Raw genomic sequence first — 20,216 nt, 5'->3', positions numbered from 1 at the left:
TCTCCCATACAGCGCATGTGAGGCACTGCTGCGTTCAGGACACGGTGCTAACGTTTCAACGCACTCAAAAGACAAAGAAATTTTAATGGTAAAAAAGAAATAAACGCAGCAAATACACTGCGTATACACAAAATCAAGTACAGCTATTTACAAAAGACAAGCTATATGATCATATTTATCATGTTTATTGACTTTTTAAAAAAAAATTAAAATCACTACGCATTATGTAGCAGATGTTTGCAACAGCTGCACATTGTTATTGGTGTGCATGTTATATGCTTACACTCATCTTACGCAGCTTTCTTTTTATACTACATACTATAATTGCACATTAATATAAATTTAACAGAAATTAATATACAGTATTCACAGTTTATCAGTTACATTTTTTATACACATGTGCACTGTATCTCACTACTGTATTGCAAATACAGAGTGGCTAAAAAATACACGGAGGGGAAAATGGATCAAGTCAGAATCTTTTAAAAATATGTCCAATCATCTTTTACAGCTTACAGCTGCAGTGGACATGACAGGCTAATGTGTCCTAGTATTAGATTCGTAAAAAGATTTTTATTTCAGTAACATATAGCTAATTCTCTACGACTCAGAACATTTGTTAGCAAAAAAGTTTAGAATCAGTTGTCCCAGTTCTTGGACTGGTACAACGGGGTGCACCCTTGGCAAACTAAATGGTTTGCAGCCTCAGTGGCCCAGAGGACACTGTTCCTTCCTTTTTATGTGTAGAGGGAGACGATTTCTTCAGCCACACGCCTCCCTCATTTCTCCTTTGAATCCTCTCTGGATGATCCTTGGAGCTGGTTATTGGCATCAGGGAGGTTACTGTCCACTCAGTCTGCTGCTTGTTATATCGTGGTTCTAATTTGGATACTTCACTTGGTTTGTTGCAGTTGGGTTTTCTGTAGTTGCTATCCAAAATTTCATATTGACGAAAGATGCAGTGTCGTGGCAGAGAGGAGTGGTGAAGCTTCGGTATGGGTTGGTAGTCCTGCCGATATGATGATCCAGTTGAATGTATCTTACTTTTATCCTCTACCTCCACAACCTTTTTTCCTGCTGAATGGGAAAGGGGTGGCAGGAATTTGCATGGAATAGGCTTGGGAGGTAAATTAATATGCTGCTTTTTCTTTTGATCAACTTTTGGTGAGGGAAGAGGACTAAGTACTTTAAAGTGCTTGTCCCTGACAGGCTTCCTGGGACTTGTACCTGTTTCGAATTGCTTTGGAGAGCTGTTTGTTTGGGCCATTACGTTACATTGCTCAGTGACTCTTGGCTCTGTTTGTACTGGAACGTGGCCAGTGTCAACCTCCTGTCAAAGACAAATATAGAGACAATGGTATAATGTAGACATGGACACATGTCTACATTTCTTGGCTGAAATTTGAAGACACAATTTGTAGAGGAAACATTTCAAGAATACCTGTTGTGAGGTGGGTTGAGGTTGAGGGATAGCGTTTACAACAGGCACACATCCTTGAGCCCAGGCATCTGAAGTTGCTGGCACAGGCTCTGAATCTTCTGTTTTAGATAACTCCTCTGGTCCTTCCCCTTCATCCAGGCACATAATTTGCCTCTCTAGAATCTGTGTGAGGTAGCTCTTGGCCCAGGATGCAGAGAACGGTGCTAGCTTGAGGGCAAAGACAGACAACATCATGGATGTTATATACATGTTTATTATGTGTGATTGAAATGGATGAAAGCACAATCATTTTAATTTTAGCATTGGTCTTTCCACAAGCGTCAATCAGTAGGATAAAGTTCTCACTGAAGGGAAATCAAAATAAAAAACATTTCAGTTTTACCTGTCTTTCAATGAACACCTTCAAACAGCCTTCCATGACCTTGCTCAACAGTTCCTCCATAATCTCACCCACTGCCTCATCTCCATCCTCCTGGATCAACATGTCCACCCACTGGGCCTGACTTAAGCGACCAGGGATAATATCTTCCACCTCCAGGTCCTGCGGTGGAGGTGAGGTCACCTGGACGGATGGCACACGTCCGCGCTTGTCAGCTTGGGACTTGGATGCTGAGCGGGGCATCTTGGCGAAGAGGCTGGTGTGCAATATGACACAGAAATGATAGGGGAAAAAAACCACATGAATCATTGAATCGTGGCATGTTGCTGTGAAATAGTCTTATGATGAACATTAGCACACTCTGGTGGATAAAATCAAAGTTGACAGTTTCTCCATTGGACCTTGGTTTAATCTAAACCTATAGCTGATGCCCTGATTCATTACAGGACTTTTATTTGCATATGAAGACAATCCTCCATCGTTCAGTGTAGCGTTAATACCTTGCAGAAAATAAACAGTAAATAACGTCAGATTATAACGTCAGAGCTACGGTCGGTCAGTATCACATACAAGCTCATTTTGAGCAGAATAAGCAGTTTTCACACAGTGTTTTGTTGGAAAAATCACCTGTATTTACATCAGAAGGCCACAAGAACAGACGACATTACAGTCAGGAAAATGAGTTAACGTTCGTGTGGAGTTCCTCTTTAAAACTAGCTAACTTCACCGCGGTGTTTGAAACCAAAAGGCAGTCACACCTGTTTCATTTAATTCCAGGTAATTATACACTGATTAAATGGCTTCACATATCACCATTCAACCGCAACACCACTGTGTGAATTACTTATTACGAATAATAACTGTCAAACATAGGCCTTTAAGTCTGTTTAAAACCTCACCTTAACTCCTCTCCGTATCCTTCGCTCCATACGGTCGATGGTTGCTCAGCAACCGAGCACGCAAAGATGACGTAGCACGTAAAGGTGCCGTTGTCTCTATGGCTGCGGAGGACGCGGAGGTAATCCTGTTGCTAACAAAGCTATCACGGTGCTTCGCTCTCATTAAGCTTACATGTAATGGTCAATTACGACAACAGAGGCTAAGCCAATTATTATGTAATGTGAAGTAAGAGCTTGTGCAATTTCTAACCGGTGTCCTCTTTCATTTACGCTGCGTTATTGCACTCGCTAACATACCTAGCTAACTGCTAATGTTAAACATTTGTCGTTGCCACTTTCTCCCAAATAACGGTACATCAACTTAATCAGACTCTAGCTGCGGTGGCCTTTATTTTCTTCTCTTAGGCTGACACCAGACCACGCACTGCCATTTCAACAAACTGCGCTGTTAAGACAAGACTGCCCGATGTATCACAAAGAAAAGAGCATCCAGATCAAAAACAGCGCGTCGGCGCTGTACAACAACCTCAGCGTACTGCGCATCGCTCCGCGGCGGCTCACCTACTTCACGGTGGTCCATGCTAACGTGGTCAACATGGTCAGCGCCTCCTGGGACGGCCTCAACTATTCCCACCGTCAGTTGCAGTCCAAGGAGCCCAATGTCGCCACAAGCACATCGCTCATCATGCAGGTGAGGCCACAGTGCAGCTTCAAGGACAATGCTAACTCTTTTTAATTTGAGGGTGAATGTATTCAAATCAGATGAACAGTGCACGAAAGAAAGAAGTTGGACAAGTCAAGAGATGTGTAGGTAAACTTGTTATAAAGTATAAGGAATTCATTAATTAAATGTCAGGTACTATATCTTTGACCTATAGACATATGCAGACACGTGTCTTCCTGGGTGATGCTCTGTGAGGGCAAGACTGACCACAACAATTTGCCTTGATTATAATTATATATTTAGGATCACCATCCTGTTGTAAAGTCCTAAAATCAGGGGACTAATTGATTACATAATATTGTCTGATTTGTCTTTTTCTCTGACACACTGTCTGAGCATTTGGTTGTATCATAGAAATAAAGAAATCCTGTTTTCTTGCGACAGGCTGCATTTTGTGTCCTGCCCTCTCGTGATCTGCTGGTGGTGACCTCTCAGAAAGGCATCCAGGTGAGTTTTTATGTGCTTTCCTCTGCCCTCATTGGCAGTCGCCATGTTTGGAGGAGTCGCTCTTACTTTTGCTAGTTGTATACTTACAGTAGCTGTGGTTGTGTATTGTGATGGTGCAGACATCCACACTGAAGTGTGTTATTGAGTATTTTTTAAATGTGAACATAAAAGAGTTAATGTATATGTTTTTTCAGCCTTTTATCTCCATATAAATTCATTGTTTTAGATGTATGAATCTGATGGCTCCATCATGGTGTACTGGCATGCCCTGGATACTCCAGAAACACCTACAGGTAAACTTCCTACACATGCAGGCGCTCAAATACTGTCTGAATTATTTGCATAAAAACAATACAATAAGATATGATATAGTGTGATATGATACAAAAGAGGGGCTGCACGGTGGCGCAGCAGGTAGTGCGCGTGCCTCACAGCAAGAAGGTTGCCGGTTCGATCCCCGGGTCAGGCGGGGCCTTTCTGTGTGAAGTTTGCATGTTCTTCCCGTGCATGCGTGGGTTCTCTCCAGGTACTCCGGCTTCCTCCCACAGACCAAAAACATGCTCATTAGGTTAATTGATGACTCTAAATTGTCCGTAGGTGTGTGTTTGTTTGTCCTTACATGTGGCCCTGCAATCGGCTGGCGACCAGCTCAGGGTGTAGCTGCAACCCCGAAAGGGATAGGCAGTATAGATAATGGATGGATGATACAAAAGAATATGACAGTATTCTTCCCTGGAAATGTGTCTGTTGAGCCATTGTCATAAAACAAATGTAATAAATGCACATTTGTGCAAAGACACATGTGTGAGAGGAGGTATTAATCAAGACTTTTGTACCAAATCTAGTGCACTCACAGAACTTATTTCTGTCCCAGCTCAGGCCGTGTTTGCTCGAGGGATATCAGCAGTGTGGGAGAATTATATATGTGTGGGTAAGTACTGAGCGAGACATATTTATGCATATATTCAAAATGCAGGGCAAAACTCTGTCGCCTCTGTATCTCTAGGTGTTTCATCTGGTGCAATTCTAGTATTTGATGTTCCCAGTAAAGGCAGTAACATTACCCTGTCTGAGGTCCTGGAGGAGCATAAGGAGTCCATCACTGACATGGCCTCGGAGTGCTCTGGCAGCCAGGTAGCTATGGTGTGTGTGTGTGTGTGTGTGTGCTTCTTCAGTGTGTGCATTGTCTGCGGTGGCTCTATCTGAACTGTTGTTGATACAGGATAGCTCTAGATTTTCCATGAATGACAGACTGCCTCAATAAATTACTGGTTTATGTAATACTTCTCGGAACGGCAGCCGTTCTATGACTTACATAATCCGCTCTGTTGCTGTCTCCCTCCCCTCAGGAGTGCATAGCTGATCTGGTCAGCGCAGACGATGGGGGCAACCTGTGTGTGTGGAAGTCTGGGGAGGAGTTTCAGATGCTGAACAAGATCCCTGGCTTTGAGTAAGAAGTCACTTGTATTATAATTGAGCTAAAACAAAGTGGTACAATGACAGCCAACAGAAAGTTAATTTTAGTTTCTTCTCTTACTTTCCTCTATCATTCTTCTTCATACATTACTGCATTTATCTACTTCATGATCCTTTCCACTGTCCCTCGTTTCTTTCTCATTTTCCCTCCTTGCTCTAATCTAATGTGCATTATGTTTTCCATTTATTTACTGATGCAATGATCCTCCATCTTCCTCGCTGCTGTCAGTATGAGCTGCTCATCTGTCAAGTTGTGGAAAGGCACAGTGGTGGCGGGTTACGGCACAGGCCAGATCCGCATCTATGAGGCAGTGACGGGAATTCTGCATGCTGAGGTCAACGCCCATGCACGCTGGATATACTCGCTGGACATTGCTCCGTTTTCTGGGCTGGTAAGTCGTATAAACCAAGTGGATAGTCAAGTTTTTGTTTTTGCTGACAGTTCATTGTGTTGTGACCATCTGCTTGTGTGCCTTAGCTTCTGTCTGCTGCTGAGGACTCTCTAGTCAGGGTGTGGCACCTGACATTGACCCCTGAGACCAACAGTGTGGAGGTAACTGGTCTGAGATCAGAAAACAAAGCTTGTTTTCTTCATAAATCCACAATCAAGGCACAATTTATGGCTGTCTCCCCCAGTTTTAACTTATATCAGATCATTTTTCTCTTACTCTCAATGAGACTGACTGTGTGTTTTCCTCATTTCCTCGTAGGTTGCTCATTTACACAATGAGTGTGTGACGGACACACAAATCTGTGGCGCCAAGTTCTGTGACGGCGATGGTTATGCCTTTGCAGTGACGGGCTATGACCTGAGTGAGATCATCCGCTACACACAGACCTAAGACGTTTCCTGCATTGAGGATAAGTGCATGAATGTAAATGTGGTGTATTGGAGTGTTTCTGGAAATATACATATATATATGTGTACTCCGAGAGAACAGAGAAAAATGTGGCCAGGTAATGCTCAGGCTGAGATTCTGCGAGGACGAGGGGTGTTTAACAAGATATTTTTTGGGAGAAGCATTGCTCCATTACACTTCTCTCCACTTAAGTTAGAAGGAGATAAGCATATAATAAAATAATGCAAAAGTAATGTGTTTAAGTTTCTATAAATATTTTAAGTACAAATGTTTATATGGATGAGAATGTAGCTTTAAACAGTAATAAAGTATTCTATTATGCTTTCTGATACAGTTATTGTTATTATTCTTTGTGACATATCAGCTGAAACAGTAAACGTTTTATAAAGAAAGCTGCTGTTTGGGTTTTAAGTTTGCACTTTGTAAATGTACCAGTAGATGGGGCTGTGGGTTAATTATTTCAGAGCAGAGCACTGACAGTGTCGTGCAACCAGAGTTCACTAGAGGGCAGGGTGGAGTTTCCTTTAAGGTTACTGACTGAGAAACTCCACCCTGTGACTGGACCACAGGGGACGGGCCACATATGTATGTCAGCCTGTAAATGTGGGCACATTGCAGAGGGAGGTCTTTTTACTGTGTGAGCTACGTTTCTTGGACTTGACTGACAGCAAATGCATTCTTCATGCTACCATTAACCTTTTTTTTTTTTTTTTTTTTTAAATTACTGTGCAAAACCATCTCGAGGCAAAACATGACGCAGTGTGAGAGAGATATTGTCTTCTAGCTGTAAACATCTTTACTGAGAACAAACTCATCTGTACTGTTGGAAAATCTGGTCTCGTTAATCACATGAATTTTCTGTAGTTCACATCAGGCAACCAGGTATCATTGTAATCCCACCCCACCTTATCGTGTCAAGATAAGAAGAATCAGGTCACTGAGGTCTTGTCAGTTTACGGCTGAGTGTGTATTAACTCCCAGAGTTCTGGTGTGTAGACAACACTTGTCATATGACATCGACTGACAAGACTGTTTTGAACCCACACACCGTTGTGTTATGGAACTTAAATTTGGTAGGTACCACCTGACAGTTATGTTAATGACGGTCAGGTCAAATGTAAAGCGTAAACATGTGCTACAGTGTCATGAACACAGATGGTCTTTATGGAATCAATCATTTTCAGTATGTCATGTGTCATGCTTTCCAGCTGCCTGTGGTGGGGTGGCTGACTGCACTGGCTGGAGCGTCAGTGGAGGGCTAAGCTGTCAATATGAGGTCCCAAATGACACGGACGCTGAGATTACATAACTAAGTGGGACAGTACGGAGGAAGGGAAAGGTTGGTCAAAAGACATACATGAAATAAGCAAAGGATTGAAAGAGCAGAGGAGGAGTAGAGCTCACTAAAGGATCTTGATGAGAAAGGGCTGAGAAAATGGCAATATGACACCGTGTTAGTCAGAAAAACATGCAGAAAAACAACAGCACTCATTTATTCCTTGTTAACTCAGTCAATAGTTCTGTGCGACGCTCTATCCCGTACACAGCCCCGGGGCCACTCACGCTGTGTACTGCTACAATACTTGTCAATAGTCGGCTCTTAGGTGTTGCTCACAGCTGAGCACACAATGCTGGGGGAGATCAGACTTTGGCATGGGCTGCTCTCAGATACGGATCTGAGTCTGTGTTGACTTTGTTTGCATGTGTCAAATAATGGCATTAGAGCAACATTCTCTAAATCATATTCCCTGGTAGACACTGAAATCTTTTATTAATGAGCTTGACAAGATAAAAATAGATTGTGCAAGACCTTCGATGAAAGGCCCCAAGTCGTCCAATGTGTCACTTTGATAAAATCACAGAGGAAAACACTGACCAGAATATGAATAAGCAAAGTCATCATGGCATGATGAAGGCACCAGCCTTTTATTCAGCTGTCTTTCTATTATGGCATGCGTCACACAAGTTTCACATTCTTATTATTCAAAGTGAATTACCAACGAGACAAGTTTGGTCAGTGCACAAACCAAACTGTACACAGGTGTCAACCAAGCCTGGATTACCAGATACCAAGCCACAATACTAGTTCATCCAGGAGTTAAGACCTTCTGTGTTACCGGGTGTGGTATCTGTGCATGTTTGTGTGAGTACCACAGCATGAATATCTTTTAAGCTGCTTGTTTGTGTGTTCCTTCATGATTCCGGTGGAGAAAGAGCAATTTATCCCATGCCCACCCAGCCCTGTGGCAGCTGCCTAGGTCTGTGTCACTAAGCCTGCTGGGATAGAGCCTCACCAGGGGGGATAAAGCCCATCCAGCCTGCTGCCACAGACAGACCAGCTCTCTGACGAAGCAACCAGGAAACCAGCTTCCACAGACATGCTGTATAAATAGATCTTCCATTTTGAACATGCTGAAATGGGGCGGAGGGGGGTACTACAAACTGACAGACCTGAAAACCTGCCACCGCTGCCTGACAGATGCGCAGACAGACAAAAAATGGTATTAAGCCAGACAAACACAGAGGTGCAATCCAGAACTAGGTTAAAAAGTCAGTTTGTTTTGTGTTGTACTTTATATGCATACACTGCGTATTAGTTCGGGATGATAGACTGAAATATTTCTGTACAACAGCACCGGAAAGCTGGATCTTAGTCTTGTTTACTTGTGTACATATGTACGTACATATGACATGTTTTGCCATTTAAACCTGCAGTAACAGATTTCTTGGCCACTTGGGAGCAACAGAAACAAGATTATTGCATAGGTTTACTAAATCCAGATTTTAATTGGGCCAAAGGGCCTGTAATGAGTGATTTATCGAGACACCATTAAACACTGATGTCTTTTGGAAATTTGCTTTATTTTAACAGGTGTTCAAGGAAAACATGTTGTACATCAAACTAAGGTGTTTATAAAAGTGTTCTTCTGTTAACGGTGTTGAAAGTCATGATCAGTAATGGTGCTGGCATTGAAAGAAATCAAAAATGATATCCAGGCCTCTGCACTGATGGAGAGATGAATGCATCCTTATCTAATGAAACGATGACAGTGCATAGCAAGCGATCAGTGTTTGCTGCAATCATCTTGTAAAATTTGGAGTAGTTAAGGATAGCTACTTTAAATTAGTTATTTCATTTATGGACTTTAACTATTTCATGTGAATGACATGGTCAAACGGTATGCAGCACGTGGATACACCTCAGGCGTGGTGGCAGGTGGCTTTGTTTTGGTGATTATGATAGCTGGAATGTGGAGCGACTACTTGAACAACTTTGAAAGCTCATCCAGTCTGCGAACATGCACCGGTGGCAAAAATGGGTTGACAGCAGCGTGGCGAGGTAGATCTGTTTTGTTGCTACAAACTAGATTATATTTCAGCCATGGCAACCCACCCACCTCTGCAGCCACAGCTTCTGCACGACATTCCGCTGTACCATGGAAAGCCAAGGGTCCACCCTTCCTGGCAATGTCGGCCTCTGATTCGGGGGGAAATGTCTCAACATACAGTACTGACTGACTCACTGTGTCCCAGATCTCCTCTGGAAACCTCGACTCATGAGAAGAGAGGCTGGGGCTCCACTGATGAAAGAAAGACATGGCCACATCCGCTGCATTGTCAGACTTTTGACATTTCATTCATTTTTCATTCATGGTTTCCAACGAGTTTGGGTGTGTTAGCACTACACTTTTGATGACCCAGTTATTTTGATCTCAACGCAGACACACACTCAATAACATTCAAGAACTGCAGAACTTTCTAATGTCCTGATCTTTCAGAACTGATTACAGATTTTCTTCTAATGCTTCAGTGAGTCTTGTTCTGAAGGGAAATGGACTGAACATCTTCTTTAGATTGTGTTGATAAAGTTAAACATGCTAACTTTTGTTAACCTCATGTATGTAACCCCATGTGTATAGTGTGAGAATTAAGCTCTCTAACACACTAAATTACAGTGACACACAAACATGTGAAACAGTGTAGTATGGATCCTTTTCAACCCCTTAACCATGTTCCTGAAGGGTGAAGGGTGGCTATACAGAGAAGTGCATGGAAGCAGAAGCTCAATAGAGAACTTTACTTCAAAAATGTAGGATTAACAAAACCAGATGTGGACGCGTAGCACCATTGTACAGGCTGCTATAGATGGCACGCTCTACTTCAAGGCTGAAATTGGAGGTGGGGTGAAATGCATGGCTGCTGTCAGGCAAAGTTTGAATCTGAAAGGAGGAAATGACGCCATCCTCGACTCCAGGATTAGTTATTTTACCATTGAGATTGTTGAAAAACGGGAATACACACACACACACACACACACACACACACACACACACACACACACACACACACACACACACACACACACACACACACGACTTCCATTTCCCCAGCGTCAGTTTGAAGGCATGGGTAGGCAACGGGACTTAAGTGCATTAGATTAGAGTAAAATAAACATGATCAGACCCTGCCATCTGCACCGGGACGGCATGGTTGCCTAGCAGAGAGTAGTGTTTGGACAGTCTGACGTTGATGTGCTGACGCTTGAATGTGTGTTAATGTGTGCGTTTGTGTTTATGCTTATGTGTTTACGTAGCCATTTGTGCAGATGGCACCATTCAAGTGATGATGAATTCATTTTCCAATCTGTCTTCCAAATGAAGTCAGTCTTGTCTCAGATTTGAATCAGTGTGTCTGATTGTGAGTGTGTGTTTGTGTGCATACTGTTAATGTGTTTACAATTAGGTTTGGCGGATATTTATCAATACCAATATGATCGGAGATAACACGGCAAAATCTGAGGTAACTTGTTTCACTCATTGGAATTTTAATTGTGACACAAAACTAGACTTAGCATTAACAAATTGAATAAAATAGAGTAAAATAGCATCTCTTAAAGACCCAGACTCAGTTTTAGACATCTGCTTTATGAAGCCGATCCAGATTTGGTTGCTTTTAGTTCCCAGATGCTCTTTTACTCACACATAAACACCCCTCTCATTACCTCTCGTGTGTGGGTGAGAGAGTTATTGAGTCTCAAAATAGAGTCACAGCAATAATAACAGCAATATCCTGGCAACCCATATCACTGTGCTCTGTCAGTAAGACTGCTAATAGGGTTAATGTGAAGGAGAAGAACGGGCGTCTTCAGGGCACAAACTGAATTCAAATTACAGAAGTCCATCAAACATCAGGTTATGTGCGTTTTTGCTTCTGTGTGAGGACATAGGTGTGTGTGTGTGGCTCAGAAATAGACAGAGAGAGAAATACAGGCTTTATAAGTGGACCAACTTGGCATTCACCGCGCGCACGCACACACACACACACACACACACACACACACACACACACACACACACACACACACACACACACACACACACACACACACACACACCATTGCTAATTGGCAGCCATGGAGAAAGTTGAGACAATCTATCGTTGCAGAGATGTCCTACAAAGGTTATCTGGCAGACCAGTGGAAAACAGATATGAAACAAAAAGTCATTTTAATCATCTCAGTGTCAAGAGCCAAGAAACAAGAGTGCATTTTGCATTTTTAAAAACATATGGTGAGGGGAAAATTGTGTGTGGGGACTTCACAACAACACTTCTTTTCTCTGGTTATTTTTAATGTGGGGAAAACAAAATGAACCAGGCTGATTTTTTAAGTTCCCCAAACAGTAGCACTACAGAGAGGCCAGTTTCATATAGCACCTGCTGTGTTTCAACAGAGGGTCTTCAGTTCAGCTCTGGCGTGCATGTGTCGCGTGTGTGTGCATGTGTGTGTCAGTGGAGGGAAGTTGGACTGGAATTCGTTAATCAAGGCGGCGTTTGTTCTTACAAGTTAAGCAAAGCAGAGAATGGACGAAGAATTACCTGGAAACAAATGTATTTTAGCAACTTTTTTCATCCTCAGGGGTCAGAGAAGCTCTGGTTCAAGTGCGTTCTTTTCATTCATCATTGTTCGAGTAACGGCAGGGGTATGGTAGCTCAGCACCTTTCTAGCAATGCTCTGCCACACATTCATACCCGGCAGCGTCCCAGTATGAGCGTGCCATGGTCCTTTACTGTTTACTATTACATTAAAGTCAGCTAATTTTGCACAAGGCCTAATCTATAACAGCTGCATGAATCTATTTCTCCCTGGCTTGCCACACTTTGTTCTCCTGTAAGTCTCTGCTTAGACAGTAATATCGTTTTAATAAGATTTTGGAACTGTACGCTGCAACTCCTTTGCACCGTAATCATAAAGAAAAACTTTTTGGTTGCAAAGTGTTTAAAATATAGATTCAGCTGTTTTTTTTATTAAAATTCTAGATTTTTTAAGACAGCACACATTAAGCAAGATAACATACATTTAGTTCTTAAAAGCTCAAACACACAAGTTTTCACAACAGAAAAGCTGAGCTGGAGTGATACCCCACTGACCCCCTTTACCCAACACGCTCACCAGCTGTTCTGTCACTCACCATTAATGTGCATGCACCACAAATACACACACGTTAGCTGTTTGCACTCATACAGGCACCCACAAACTCATAACCTTAAACAGACGAAGACAAAGTAGTGTCGCAGTGGTTTGAGCTTTAATTGACTGGCTCTGACTCAGTTACTGTCAGTTAATTTTTTTTTCCTGCTAAACTAACCAGACATGAACTCAAGCCTTCCGTGACTGAGATATAAATGAAAAGTTTGTGTCATAGTATCATGTGTCAGTGCTCACACGTGGTGTATGAGAGAGCGAGGCTGAAAAAGAGAAAGTGCCCCTGGTTCAGACTGCCATACTGAACGTTTGTACTCTGCTGTCTGTGTTTTACAGTGAATGACCCTACAGTTAGATGAACTCTTCAGATGTAAAATCCTAAGTCGCTACAAGGTTTTTGCTCAAATTGTAAAACATATTTAACTGCGATGACGATGCTTAGGGAGAACAGGAAACAATGGAGGAAGAGAAGGATTATCCTTGTTTAGATATAAACCAGCCTACCTCTCTCTGAAAGCAGAGATCTGTGTCATGCACTCTCAAAGCACACTGGGCAGAGGATGCAGCTGCTGAGCAGCTCCTGTGTTTTAGTTTTGTTTTATTAACTGTACCTGTCCTCTCCATCCATCTGGCCTCCTGCCTGCCTGCCAGGACGCAGCAAATATGTGATTACACACAAAGTGGTAAATGGAGCAGAAGTACAAACACTACACTTTTCTCCTGAGAAAGCTGTCGCACCTCCGTGAAAAAAGCAGTGAGCACACACCCCTTCATGATGGCTAGTCACTCCCACACCTCATGCCTGTGTGGATGGGGGAGAGGAAAAGACAGAGAAATGTGGCTATGAGAGAAAGTCAGAGGAGAAGAGTCGTGACAGTCCCCATGTACGTAGAAGTCCTTAAGAAGTTCCTGCTTTGGCCATTGAAACACACACACACACAAACGCACATTTACTCAGTATCAAAGCAGGATGCTCAGACCCTGCACAAATGCACACGATCAACTATTATTGCATTTTTCATTAGAGCAATGAGAAGGACAATAAAAAAAGATCTGAACAGCTCATGAATATAAAGTCCTCTGGGTAGAATCTCAAACCTCCAGTTCCCTGCAGCATGTCATAAGACACGTAAACAAGAGACAGGGAGACAGAAAGAAAGAAAGAAAGAAAGAAAGAAAGAAAGAAAGAAAGAAAGAAAGAAAGAAAGAAAGAAAGAGCAGGAGACAGGTGGGGAAAGAACGACAGGGAGAAATAGAGATTAATAGAGACCAGAGTTTGTCTGGAAAACACAACCAATGGATATCAGGGCAGAGGTAGCTGTGCTCGTCCCTGTTTCCATGGCGACCTGAATGTGCTGTCAGTGCGGTGACGCCAGTCGGGAGCATTACGCTGCAGCCGTGCTGACATGAGCCACACGTGCCAGTGCCCAGCTGACAGCACCGAGCATACGCCAGTCTCTATTCATAGCGCCTAAGTGACGGCTGGGAGCCCGGAGCGCCGGCCAAGGAGGCCAGGCACCCAAAAATGGGTGGGTACTGACCCAGGGCTGGATGGCACCCCTCGATGAAGCTGGATGGATGCATGGAGAGCGTGAGGGATGAACTCATGGTAAGGGTTATGTCATCTTCTCTCTGATCTCTGTCCACTCTGACGAAAAGTGACACCTGGCCCCTCAGTCATCACAAAGAATTACTCAAATCCTTTCAAACATACACATAGTGTGCATATGTGCAGGGACAACATACCCACAAACAGGAAAGCAATGCACACAAACATGATGGGGTCATGACGGGTGATGCAACATTTGTATAAGGCAAAAAACAGGCACGCCACATAAGAATATGATACAGAAAACATATAGTGTAAGAGGATATAGCAGAAAAAATGCGTATCATCATTCTATGAACTACCAAGGAGGATAATGTGGATTTTTGGAGGAGGGTTTTTCCCAAACAGCCACTTACAGGAAGATGAGATTAGGGACCTGTTGTCGTGACCCACCATTTCCAGTCTGAGCAGAATCCCGGGGTGCCTTCTCTGACTCACCGCTGCTTCATTTCAGTTATATTTCCTGTTTTGTTCTGGGATGTTTAATTGAAATAAATTAACATATAATGTGTCTGTCTCCTACATTTTCTTGTCTTCTGTCTTCAAACACTTTTTTTCCTCACATCAAAGCAGAGCATCTGTGTGCAAGAAGAGCATCTAAGAACTGTTCTGCTAATGAGATTGTTGAAATCCCCTGGAATCTAAATTTCTGACATGCACAAGTGTTATAAATGATATTGTATTGTACTGTAAAGACATTAGATGGGACTGTTCATATTTGTGGTGTTTGATATCATAATCTCCTAACAATCTAAGCCTGACTCTGACACTGTGGCTCACATCAACTGGAAAATCTCATGAAATAATTGTTTACAAATCGGTGCCGACCAGTCTCATTGCAGTAATCTTTCTGAACATGGCTGCATGAGATGCCAACTTACCTTCACACCACACTGGCCAGTTGGCAAGAGGGCTGGAAACACCATGTCAGTGCCTCCTTTGTGAGCGATTGTTCAAGCTCAATTGGTACTTCTGTAACACTGCTTTGTCCGAGAGATCAGGCAGAAGAATAGCAGAGACTCTGAGGTGAAGAGAGGCCCATTGTGGTCGGTCAGCGCCCCAAAGTTAGATGACATTGTGGTCATTGGACGGCTGGTGTCAAAGGCCATTGTGGCTCCTGTCATGCCACAGTGGAGGTGCAGAGCTACTGAGTAAAATCAATCTAAGCGGGACAAAGATCGCTGTTTTGTGTGCATGTGCTGGTTTTGCATTGTTTGTTTGTGTGTGCGCCTGTGCTTGTAGGTGTATTTGTGTCTGTGTTGAGCGCCGTGTGCTGTTTGTTTGTGGAAATTCAGCCGACGCAGGCCTTTCACACCCCTGGGATCAGCAGTTTGCCCCCTCAGGAGAGACACTGACAGAGAGCGTGGTGGACCATGTGGACGCCCCCATTATGCCCCTATTGTGCCCATGTGGCTGCATCAATAGTGCTATAGCAGAGGCCTCTGGCAATGGAAAAGTGCTGTACAAGACACTTTGAGATAAAGGTCCAGTCCACCTGTGTGTGCCATGAAGAAGAGACGGGACAAAGAGCCTAACGAGAGCAGAGAAGTGGACTGACTGAATACGCATGCAGTCATATGACCCTCAGTGTATGTCAGCAGAACTTATGAAGCATTGTATGCAGAATAGAAATGAGGCATATTTTTTAGCATTCACAGGAGTAGTTCATCCCAACGGTATCCATGTCATGGCTACAGCATGATGTTCCATCACCCGTCTGTGCCGGTGTGTGTGCACCCATGTGTGTGTACACCCGTGTGTGTGTGTGTGTGATGACTCTCACGCCTGCTGGCCACAGCCTGAGGATGGTTGCTTAGGACTTGCTTGCACGCTGAGATAGCAGCAAGCCTGGGCAGGTCGCTCAGTTCCCTTCACAGGACAATGGCTGTTTCAGATGCTTGGCTGAGCAGAAGTCTTAAAGAATCTGTGAGAGACAGGGGCCTCTCACAGCCCCTCAGTTGCCTGACATTTATGCGTTTGCCAAGTTCAACATGCGCACACAGAGAACGGCATTTCTTTTTTGCTGAAATGCTTTTCTGACAGCTCAAATTAACAAGTCGACACTGAAGACTCAATTTGAGGGTTTTTTCCTTCTTTTCTTACACCCTGTCCTTGCTTGTTTCTAAGTATAAGTTTAATACTTTGTAATTACTGTTAGATCTCCATAACTGAGTTCAGCAAAACCTTGAAAACACCAGCTATCACAAAGCCTCTTTCTGGTTGTTGTCAGTAGGTGACAACTGAAGTGATCCCTCCAAACAAAGGGACCAAAGGAACCCAAACAGAGTGTGTTGTTGGTGTGTTTGCAAATGATGAATCATGAGGCAAAGTTTAGTCCAGGCCACTTAAAGTACAGTTAAGATGGATGTAGAATAAAAGCAGCATCATGTCAGCACCATGGTTGCTTACAGATGTTGGTTGTAAGGTTATTGGTTCATAAACCTAGACAGACCTGCAAAGTTGGCTAGAGAACAGAGACAGTCATAGAAGCTTTATATGCTCCTAATACTGCTTTCATGATGCCAGTAAGTAATTTGTTCACGAGTAGATGTTTGTGGTTTTACGACAAATAAACTGTCTGAATAACACTAATAGGACAGACGCATGGCAGGTGATTGACAGATTCATTAATAGCTTCTATTTAAAGCACTACATTACCTGAGCTGCACAGAGGCCACAGACAGCATTCTCCCTGAGGATGGTGACCTGCTGTACTAGTAGTTGTACTTAGTTGTGAGGATAAAGATAAAAGTGTAAACATTCTCTCACCTTAATACACACCGTGACTTATGTTATTGAACCCTACACAAGCAGGCAGCTTCAGCAGGTGAACATGGTGAAGTCGGCGAGGATGACCTGATTTTGAACGAAGGAGGCGGCGATTATCTGGCCCCCTGAGGTGCATCTTCCTGTGAATGTTCACACTGGATCAGCTTACGGAAATATGTGTCATGTTATTACAGTATATGAAGTGTCAAATCGTAATGTGGATAAGGCAGCAATTATTTTTTATTATCAATTAATCTGATGAGCTCTCCAGAGCCTCGAGGGATGTCTTCTCTTATTTTGTCCAACCAACAGTTCAAAACCCAAAGATAGAAGACTAAGAAAACGAGTAAATGTTCATATCTGGGAGAGTGGAAGCACTGAAGATTGAGCATTTTAGGAAAAAAAAAACAAAACACTTAAATGGCACACTAATTATAAAGACGTTAGGCTTAGGGTAAGGTTAGGGTTAGAGTTAGGGTTAGGTAAGTAGTGGTTATGGTCATGATGAGGGCAAGTCTCCAGGAAATGAAAGTCATTATAATGTTCTTTAAAGTGGTGGAAACACGACTCTGTGTGTGTGTGTGTGTGGTCTGTGTGTGTGGTGTGTCTATGCACCATATATCTTCGTTATTTAGATGTATTTGTGCATATATATCATTAAGACATTACAGTAAACATGTCATAATCTGCTAAAAATGTACTATAAATCCCCTTTTTCTCCGTTTGAGATGCACAACTGTGAGACGCACGAGTCCCTGACAGACTATTAAAGCCATGTGTAGCAGGTTAATATAGATGCAGCTTATGAATTTCACCATCTCTTCCTATGAAGTCTCCTGCTTTGGGTTTTAGTCTCCTGTCTGTGCGTGTTGCAGAGTGTGTGCGACTAAAACCCAAAGTGGGAGATTATTGGGAAGGCATGGAATGGAATGGAACCTGCTCCACATGCAACCAGTCCCTATAGGAATATGAGGCATATGTTACCCCTTCTCGCCGTGCGCTCCGTCCGGCGCTCTTTATTATCTCCACTTTATGAATGGATGGGTGTGGCACTGGTGATTGGCAGTGAGGCTGTCGTCACTGCGCTCGCTGATAGACGCTGGCGCGCCGTGGCTGAAGGCTGGTCTACAGCGAAACATAACTGGGCTCTGCCACCGCTCGGGAGAGACAACCAGAGAGGGAAAGGGGAGGAGAGGAGAAAGAGAGAGAGACAGAGACAGAGACAGCGGCGTCAGCTCACTCTCCGGCGAGGACTAAACTTCTGGCGAGAAATTTGGTGAGATAGGGGGATAAAAACACAGGGTGCGGCAGAACAAACGGACTTTTATTTTAGGATGTCATTTTGAACATGGCAAGCAAACAAATCAAATAAATGGAAGTCATTAGAGATGAGATCAGACAGATGTGACGGGGATGAAATGCATGCGAGCTGAGAAAAATTATGGAAAAATCCCTCGTGCACCTGTGATATAAAGTCAGTGTCGAATCATTATTTAAGGGAAAAAAAAAAAAAAAAAAAAAAAAAGACTCACCCAGCCACGACGGAAGACAAACAGACAGACAAAAGAAAGTCGAGGCAAGGGCCCCCTCCTCCATGTGCTCCCTCCTTGTAGGTGTGACAGAAACAACAAAGGGACGTGGAAAAAACTCGCATCAGGACCACAGGCGGACAACAGCCCAGACAGATCGCGGAGCACAATAGCGTGGGGGGGCTTGCAAACAAGAGCATGTCTGCAGGTTTTGCAATATGCAGCAGTCTTCATGTAATTACATTCCTCCTGGCGTCTCTCGGCTGCAACAGTCGGGAGTGTTTTTCTTCTGTCAGTTCTGGCAGATCTTCACCAAACGCGCGCGTTTAGAGACGAAACCGATCATTTGAGGACGCCCCAGTCCGGGCTGAAACGGAGCAAGTGTTAAAACATGTGAGTTGTGATTAGATGATGTCCTCCAGGGGAATGCTCAGAAGTGATCGCATGTGTTTGTGCCTTGCAGTTTAATGGGGAGAGGCAGGAGACGAGCGCTGGCCAGAATTAACTGAGAGGGAAGGAGCAGCGGAGAGAGGTGTGAACTGAAAAGTGGACGTCGAGGCGAAAGAGACCTGAACTGATTCCAGAGGTGAATGTCTTTCAAAGGTAAGAGCCACGGAGATTATTACACGTTTTAACTTGTGATGTTAACTGTATGTGCTCGCTGCGAAGCGGTCTGCAGCGCAGACCACATGAGGATAGATAAGACGGGGGTCCACGACGGCTCAGTTAGTTTGCAGTTAGTCCACAGTTTTGCACTTATCACCAAACATCAGGTTGGACTTGAACAGCCAGGTTTTAATATCTGCTCCGGACAGTGTTTAGCTTTTTATCAGCCGAGACCGACTAAGTCATGGATCATAATTTTCTGACGCCTAAAACTAATGTTTCTAAATGTGGGTGTGTGACTTTAAGCGCAACAAAATTTGCACAGGACAGATAAAAGTCATGTGGCCTTTGCTCTGAAGGGGCAGTTTTGGCAGGCCCACTTTTACTGTCTGTTATGCTTCAGTTCTTTATTTTTATTTTTAAAAGATAGAGTTATTGAGTCAAAGTGACATTAGCACAAAATGATATTGAAGAGATATCACACAAAGTTACAAAGAGCAATGGTAGTAATTGTATTTTAGAAAATGTTAACTTTTATAAAATCCTTAAGGTGATTATAATTCATAGTATCAATATACTACAGAGTGTGCAGTCAGTGGTCATTTTAGAGCAATTATGCCAGTTAAATGGTGACAATCGCAATATAATCTCACCAGAAGCGCCTCACACACCATCCGCACACTATTTTTCCAGGTGGGAATATTTAGAAAAAGGCTGCATTAAATAACTGTTTTTGGCTCTGTCCAGCTCTGCTTTAAAGCACTTTATCCACGCTCTGTTTGGTGATACATTAATCAATCAGTGAGTCAGTATGTGCATTGCAAAAGTTTGATTTGCTTGGCTTGGTTAAATAGAGAGTCAGATATCTCCACCACCTGCAGCCTGGATGCGAAGCTTGAAGGCATAGCTGAGGAGTGGAGTCACTCAGTGTCCACAGAGCCAAACAGTGGCTGCTGTAGTTACTGTTTGTGCGAATGCACACAAAGGCCAAAG

General features: G+C 43.2%; 3 protein-coding genes across 6 annotated transcripts in view; 2 read left to right on the top strand and 1 right to left on the bottom strand.

Moving 5' to 3' along the window:
• Positions 1–56: 56 nt before the first annotated feature.
• Positions 57–3,423, bottom strand: LOC139332240 (uncharacterized protein C2orf81 homolog). The gene is made up of 4 exons (XM_070963992.1): positions 3,281–3,423; positions 1,824–2,076; positions 1,442–1,648; positions 57–1,330 (listed from the first exon to the last, which is right to left on the bottom strand). The coding sequence occupies exons 2-4, from the start codon at positions 2,061–2,063 to the stop codon at positions 689–691; spliced, it is 1,089 nt and encodes a 362-aa protein (XP_070820093.1). The 5' UTR covers positions 2,064–2,076; positions 3,281–3,423; the 3' UTR covers positions 57–688.
• wdr54 (WD repeat domain 54) lies at positions 2,766–6,618 on the top strand. 4 transcript variants are annotated; one of them, XM_070963995.1, is made up of 10 exons: positions 2,766–2,838; positions 3,125–3,410; positions 3,828–3,890; positions 4,117–4,183; positions 4,765–4,821; positions 4,897–5,024; positions 5,240–5,340; positions 5,596–5,758; positions 5,845–5,919; positions 6,077–6,618. In XM_070963995.1, the coding sequence occupies exons 2-10, from the start codon at positions 3,186–3,188 to the stop codon at positions 6,206–6,208; spliced, it is 1,011 nt and encodes a 336-aa protein (XP_070820096.1). In that variant the 5' UTR covers positions 2,766–2,838; positions 3,125–3,185; the 3' UTR covers positions 6,209–6,618. The 4 variants fall into 4 exon arrangements, with proteins under 4 accessions (XP_070820096.1, XP_070820095.1, XP_070820094.1 ...); XM_070963994.1 differs by lacking the exon at positions 2,766–2,838 and adding an exon at positions 2,873–2,893; XM_070963993.1 differs by lacking the exon at positions 2,766–2,838 and adding an exon at positions 2,915–2,935.
• Positions 6,619–19,091: 12,473 nt separating this feature from the next.
• Positions 19,092–20,216, top strand: part of rhobtb4 (Rho related BTB domain containing 4) — a 41,325-nt gene continuing 40,200 nt past the window's right edge. Inside the window, exon 1 of the mRNA XM_070963891.1 lies at positions 19,092–19,220. The gene's annotated coding sequence lies outside the window, so the exon portion shown is untranslated. The remainder of the gene's footprint in view (positions 19,221–20,216) is intronic.

Source organism: Chaetodon trifascialis, chromosome 6 (assembly GCF_039877785.1).
Source record: "Chaetodon trifascialis isolate fChaTrf1 chromosome 6, fChaTrf1.hap1, whole genome shotgun sequence".
NCBI lineage: Eukaryota > Metazoa > Chordata > Actinopteri > Chaetodontiformes > Chaetodontidae > Chaetodon > Chaetodon trifascialis.
Note: the sequence above shows the minus strand (reverse complement) of the source record. Positions and strands in the feature narration are given on the sequence as shown.

Bases quoted from the DNA above. Each gene is read 5' to 3' on its own strand.
- LOC139332240 (XM_070963992.1), bottom strand. From the start codon at position 2,063: ATGCCCCGCTCAGCATCCAAGTCCCAAGCTGACAAGCGCGGACGTGTG. The intron at 1,649-1,823 runs GTAAAACTGAAA...TTTGCCCTCAAG, and splicing joins AGGTGTTCATTGAAAGACAG to CTAGCACCGTTCTCTGCATC. The intron at 1,331-1,441 runs GTATTCTTGAAA...TGTCTTTGACAG, and splicing joins CTCAACCCACCTCACAACAG to GAGGTTGACACTGGCCACGT.
- wdr54 (XM_070963994.1), top strand. The intron at 3,411-3,827 runs GTGAGGCCACAG...TTCTTGCGACAG, and splicing joins GCACATCGCTCATCATGCAG to GCTGCATTTTGTGTCCTGCC. The intron at 4,822-4,896 runs GTAAGTACTGAG...CTGTATCTCTAG, and splicing joins GGAGAATTATATATGTGTGG to GTGTTTCATCTGGTGCAATT.